The sequence below is a fragment of the Cibotium barometz genome, chromosome 57 (genome assembly GCF_041138505.1).
Source record: "Cibotium barometz isolate CiBa-2024 chromosome 57, ASM4113850v1, whole genome shotgun sequence".
Lineage (NCBI taxonomy): Eukaryota > Viridiplantae > Streptophyta > Polypodiopsida > Cyatheales > Cibotiaceae > Cibotium > Cibotium barometz.
This window is the reverse complement of record NC_141102.1, coordinates 12,011,824-12,018,026: the sequence shown is the minus strand read 5'-3', so window position 1 is coordinate 12,018,026 and position 6,203 is coordinate 12,011,824. Positions and strand designations below refer to the sequence as shown.

Sequence of the window (6,203 nt, the reverse complement as noted above, 5' to 3'; positions counted from 1 at the left end):
CCCTCAAATGTGAGGAGGAAATGTCAAAAAGCCTAGCTTTTAGTGTGTTTTTGCATCGGTTGAAACTCAAATCTGATGCCAACCGTGAGCTAGTGAAGTGGAAAAGTTGGAAGTCGAGAGTCCCAACGTTAAGGGTTCGATTCTTCCTTGCGCAAGTGGTGGCATGAATGGGTGTGTGGGAGTTGATGTTGTTCTTTGAAATTTCCAGGTAATTAAAAAAACCTAGCTTTCTGTGCATCGGTTTCATAAAAAGCTCAGTGTATTTGAAAACTCTTCACCTTTTCTAATTTAATTTCAAGTCAGTTCAAAAAAAAAACGCAAATTTGGCCTTGTCCGAGAAAATTTTTACATTTTTAGGTTGCGATCTTGTCCTTTTTCTCATTGGCTAGGAAGAAAGAAAGTCGATAGGGTAAATGTCAATTCACACTGGCCACTCATATGGCTGGGCCGAGTCCAGCAAAAGCAGGTGCCAGGTGCTGTGGCCACAGGGATTACGTCAAAAAGTTGGGGGGGCCCGCAACAGGGAGCGTGGCTGGTGCAAAACAGCCAGGGCGATCGGGGAAGCAGACAAGTATGCAGGGGAGTCTGCTGACCAGGCTAGCCACCATGATCACCATTGATGACTGGACTCTGGAGCCTGAGCCCTTGTTATGAAACCAGCTAGCGGGCTCCATCATATCAAACGACTGGGTCTCTCTGTTGCCTGGCGCGATCCCCAACCAACCAGAGCCACAACAGCAAGGTACAGGGTTGTCCGCCTTTCTTGCTACGTGGCGCCCAACCAGGGGACCAAGCAGGCACACGGCACTGTACTTTCACGTCGCCACCCTCCTCGAACGCAGGTATCAAACCCTTTTTTTTTTCTCTCTCCCTTTTCTCTCCTCCCAAAAATTCTGTAGGATTATAATTTTCTGCTAATTTTATTTCCATGCAAGGCTTTTTTCAATTGCTTTAGATCTTCTATAGAAACCCCCCCTTCTCTCTTCTTTACACACACACACACACACACATACACTGTGGTGGTGTGGAAAGCTGGTGTGTGTATTTGCGCTGTTTTCTTCATGATGGAAACCCATGCTGATGGCTGAAGTCTCAGACAAGCTTGCCTACAGACACACACACACACACACACACGCAAGCACACACACCCACCCACCCACCACCGCCCGCCACCCTCCCCCGCCACCGCCGCCCTCCTGCAACCATGTCTCCGTCCTTTGCCTCCCTGCGCCGCCACTGCTGCTTCAGCAAAATCCAGGTATAGCTCCTTGGCCTACACTGTTTGTAGAGCTCACGCTTGTAATTAATGCACATTACAAGCTGCCCAATCGGATGTTGTCTGTGTAGCTTGCAGAGAAGCATCTCCAGCTCGCCCAGCAGCTCTTATCAACCGGGAGGCGTGACGATGTCGAGGCTGCCATCGCCCCTCTTGACTCCGCTCTCGAGCTTTACCCCCATTGGGAGAAAGCCTTGGAGCTCAAAGCCAGGGGATTGCTCTACTTGAAGCGCTTCAAAGATGTTGTAGAAATGCTGCATGAATTTTTACCTTGCCTCAACAACATGCCCAAGGGCACCATTGGAGCTTCTACCCCTCCTGAGAGCCCCATACTTGCAAAGGAGAAAGCTAGTCTACTCTCTCATTATACATCTAAAAAACGCCTCTCTGTGGCAAGACTGAGGCAGAAGCTCTCTTCTAGCCTCTGCAAATGCCCCGAGACTAGGCTTGGATGGCGGTATCTAATCCTCGGCCAAGCTTGCTGCCACTTGGGGATGATGGAGGATGCCATGGTTCTGCTTCAGAGCAGCAAGCGGACGGCCTCCGCCGCTTCTCGCCGCCATAGTAATGGCATGCGCGATGACAATTTCTGCTCTGAAAGCAGCCATGTGATCACATCTGCAGCTGAATTTGATCTTGTAAACCACATGATTGCAAACATCAAGCTGCTTCTCAGACGCAGGGACACTGCCCTGGCCGCCCTCGAAGCCGGCCTCTACTCTGAATCAGTAAGGCATTTTTCCAAGATTATTGAAGGCCAGAAAGGCACACCCCCAGGGTTTATTGCAGATTGTTACCTGCACAGAGCCATAGCTTATCAAGCTATAGGCAGAGTGGTGGATGCCATTGCAGATTGCAACAGAAACCTAGCTCTCAATCCTAGATGCACCAAGGCTCTCAGTGTGAGAGCCTCCCTGCATGAGATGGTGAAAAGCTTTTCTGAATGCCTTCTTGACCTTCAACAACTGAAGATGATATATGAAGCCTCCCTCCGGTATCAGACAATGGCACTGGAGTCGGCCCAGTGGGACATCCGGCAGCGGAACTCGCCTGACATTAACATCTCCGGCGGCCTTGACTACATCAACAGCAAAATCACGGCAACAAGGCGGAGATTGTGTCAAGGAACATGCTCATTGGATGCCCGGACAATCCTTGACATGCCGGAGAATTGCAGCATGGAGGATGTGGAGAAAGCTTACCTCTTACTCTCTCTCAAACATAGCCCGGACAAAGCTGCCCTCTTTGTAGATAATTGCCTGAGGCTTGTGCAGCAAGATGGGTGCAGAGACATGGAGACAGTGATGGAGGAAGCTAAAGCTTCTGCTCTTAGGCTTTCTAGGCTCATCCACAAAGCTTACACCAAGCTTCTATCAGTCATTTCTGAAGAGGGGACAGAGGAACAAAATGAGCTCTACACCAATGTAGAAGGTGCCCACCATGGCAACATGAGATGCTGGCCTAACCATGAACCAGCTCTGGGGAGCCAATTGTGTGTTAAAACTGAAGCAGAATGGGCTCCAGAAGAAAATTGTGTAGATGATGAGGCTAGGATGAGTTGTATTGCTGAGGAGGAGGCTGCTGCTGATGAAGATTGGATTAATGAAGGGAGAAGTGCAGATGATTTAGCTAGGATTAGTGGTGATAATGAAGGGAAAACTGAAGTTAGGATTAGTACTAATGATGAGATAAGGGGATGTGCTCCAAATTGGGAAAGCAAAGGTGATAATGATGATGAGAGGAGCCTTGATTCTTTCTCTGTTGAGCATGAGGAGGAGTTAAGCGGGTCTGTGGAGCCTGGCAATGGTGGAGATAGCAAGGCAATGACAGTGGTATTGGAGGCCTTCACAGGCTTCAAACTGTTTGACATGGACATGGCCAAAGCAGAGAAATTGCGTGCATTTACTGAGGAGAAGCAGTTCGGCGAGTTTTGCCAGTTGATGAGCAGCCATGGAGGGTTCTCGAGCACTGCGCTGGCCAATGTGATCTCCCAAGCTCTCTCCAACGATAACCCCATCTTAGCTCACAGCTGGTTGCGCACTACAGACTGGAGCCTCCCCCTCCCCCTCTCTGTCACATAATCCACCACAATTATCGTGATTAATCATGTACGTATCCTGTATCCTTACTTAATCCTGCTGCTTAGTTTGCTGATTAATCTTCTTGTACATTAGCCTTGTTTGTGACCACTACCCTCTTTCAAGAGTTGTTTAGGACCCTCAATTCGTTCGCTAATTCGCTCATGCTGCCTGTAATTAATTGCTTAATTTGCACTAATTATGTGACCTGCGTGATGGCGGCCTGAAGTTGATGACGTTGTTATTAATATTCTTCACTTTTCTTGCGTAGTTTTTTTTAAAAAAAATATTCTTCATAAGACTAATAATTCCACATAGGCTTAAGAACCTTCACCCAAAAAATCACATATTAGTTTCTTGAAATTTCTTTATAAAATTACAATTCCACATAGTTATAAGAACCTTCTACCCAAATTTTTTAAATCCTTCAACCCAAATTTTTTAAATCATAATTGACACTTGCCAACTTGCCAAGTGTATGTTAACATTTTTAACACCTTAAAAAGGGCCATTTTATGGGCTTACATTCTTTTGGAGAAAATTTATTTCTTCTTAACTCTTAAGGTTTCAAAGAAAGTTTTCTAAGAACATACCTTGGATAAAAATTTTAGTAGGTTTACAACAAATACAATATAAAAAGTATTCTTTACATATATAAACTGTTTTTGTGTATCTTAACCGATTGAAGACATGATTTCCATTCTTGCCCTATTGCAGTATTTGAAAGCTATTTTTAGCATTTTAAAAAGTTCCAAATTGACCAAGTACACATCTCTTTAGCATATGTAGATTCATTCTAACCAAGCACACAAGTAATTTCATGGCCATTTGATTTCATGACCTCAAATTGTTCATTAATTTGTTCATGCCTATAAATAATTGACTAACTTACATGCAAAAGTGCTTGTGTGAGGGCGACTTGAAGTTTGTCCCATAGTATATCAATTGCTGATGCCTATAAGTAATTGACTAACTTACATGCAAAAGTGCTTGTGTGAGGGCGACTTGAAGTTTGTCCCATAGTATATCAATTGCTGATGACATATATTCTTCACTTTTCTTATATAGTTTCTTGAAATTTCTTCATATAAATACAATTCCACACAGGTAATAATAACCTTCAAACCAACACATTATTCGAAATCTATCATAAATCACATTGCCAAGTTTGTGTTAACATTTTTAACACTTAAAAAAATGGCCATTTTGTGGGCTTACAAACTTTTGGAGAAAAATTAATTTGCCTTAACTCTTAAGGTTTCAAAGAAGTTTTTCTATGAAATTTTTTAATTAGGTTACAAATACAATACAAAAATTATTCTATATGTATATAAATTACTTAACTAATTGAAGATATTTTCTCTCATATATTCTTGCCCTATCACAACATTTGAAAGCCATTTTTAGCATTTTAAAAAGTCGCAAATTGTACACATCTCTTCTCAAAAATTTTTGCATATGCAAATTCATTCTACAAAAGCAGTTTCATGGCCATTTGATTTCATGACCATAATTCGTTCACTAATTCATCCATGCTTGTAAATACATACTTAATTTTCACAATTAAGTGAATGTAGATACCCTTGTGTGAGGCCGGGGCCTAAACTTTACCCCATAGTATATCAATTACTAATGATGTTATTATTATATTCTTCACTTTTCTTTTCATAAAAATATAATTCCACGTAGGTATACGAACCTTCAATCCAAAAGTTATTCAAACTCTATCATAAATGCCATTGCCAAGTGTGTGTTAACATTTATAACACTTAAAACGGGCCTTTTTATGGGCTTTGAGAATTTTGGAGTTTTTTTTTGTTTTTTTTTCACCTTAACTCTGTCAAAGAAAATTTTCTATGAAAACACCTCAGATAAAATTTTTTTAGTAGGAATACAAAGTTGTTAAACCCCATTTATGGTCGTTAACTAGGCGGATGACTTTGATGAGCCTCACTGGGTGTTTACAAGTGGTGGGCATCATTAATTCATTCATTTAACATCACGTCATTAGAACCCTTATTGATTTTCTGAATGAGAAAAAAACAAGTTGGATCCTTAAAAATTCACATAATGAGCCCATGCTTAGAATTGGACATTTAGGTGCTTGAGGATAGAAAATTAAGAAGATGGTGTGCAAAGGGTCCTCACATTTGTTAAGCCTAAAATGGGATTTACATCCTATTAATCCAATTTGGGGCTGAACAAAGGCACTCCCTGCTACACATGGGAGTAGCCCAATAAGTATCATGCAAACGACACTCAAAAAACTATTATGAGAAAAGTTGACAAATGACCAAGCTTACTAGATTTAGGGTTAAGTTTGGGCACCCATGTGAATAAGGGCCAATTATATACAAGTGAATTTCTCATAATGAAACAATATAATCCCCCTTTGTGGTAATTAACTTGTGCATGCCTTCTTGCTCTTATCTTGTTGAGAGAGAGAGAGAGAGAGAGAGAGAGAGAGAGAGAGAGAGTAGGGTGTGTGATTTTTGGTACATGTGCCTGTTGCTCATTATGTGAGAGTGAGAGAGGTGAGTCCTTGTAGGGACGTGGAGTATCTTCTTGGAGGTAACAAGGAGGAAATCACAGGAGCTTGGAGAGTGAGAGAGGTGAGTCCTTATGTGAGAGTGAGAGAGGTGAGTCCTTGTAGGGACGTGGAGTATCTTCTTGGAGGTACAAGGAGGAAATCACAGGAGCTTGGAGAGCTGGCAATCCCACTTTGGTGGAGCTTAGAGGCTATGAATCTTGAGTTGGAAGCAAGATAAGTCCCCTATGATGGTTATTGTTAATTCCATATTTACTAAAAGTGTATAGTTCTGGTGAGTCTTTGAATGCCCTATAACATT

The 6,203-nt window shown here is 42.3% G+C and overlaps 1 protein-coding gene across 1 annotated transcript; it reads left to right on the top strand.

Annotated features, from left to right (window-relative positions):
- Positions 1 to 989: 989 nt before the first annotated feature.
- LOC147606429 (uncharacterized) lies at positions 990 to 3,558 on the top strand. The gene is made up of 2 exons (XM_086791644.1): positions 990 to 1,258; positions 1,348 to 3,558. Exons 1-2 carry the CDS (start codon positions 1,205 to 1,207, stop codon positions 3,355 to 3,357), a joined length of 2,064 nt encoding a protein of 687 aa, XP_086647770.1. The 5' UTR covers positions 990 to 1,204; the 3' UTR covers positions 3,358 to 3,558.
- Positions 3,559 to 6,203: the final 2,645 nt, after the last annotated feature.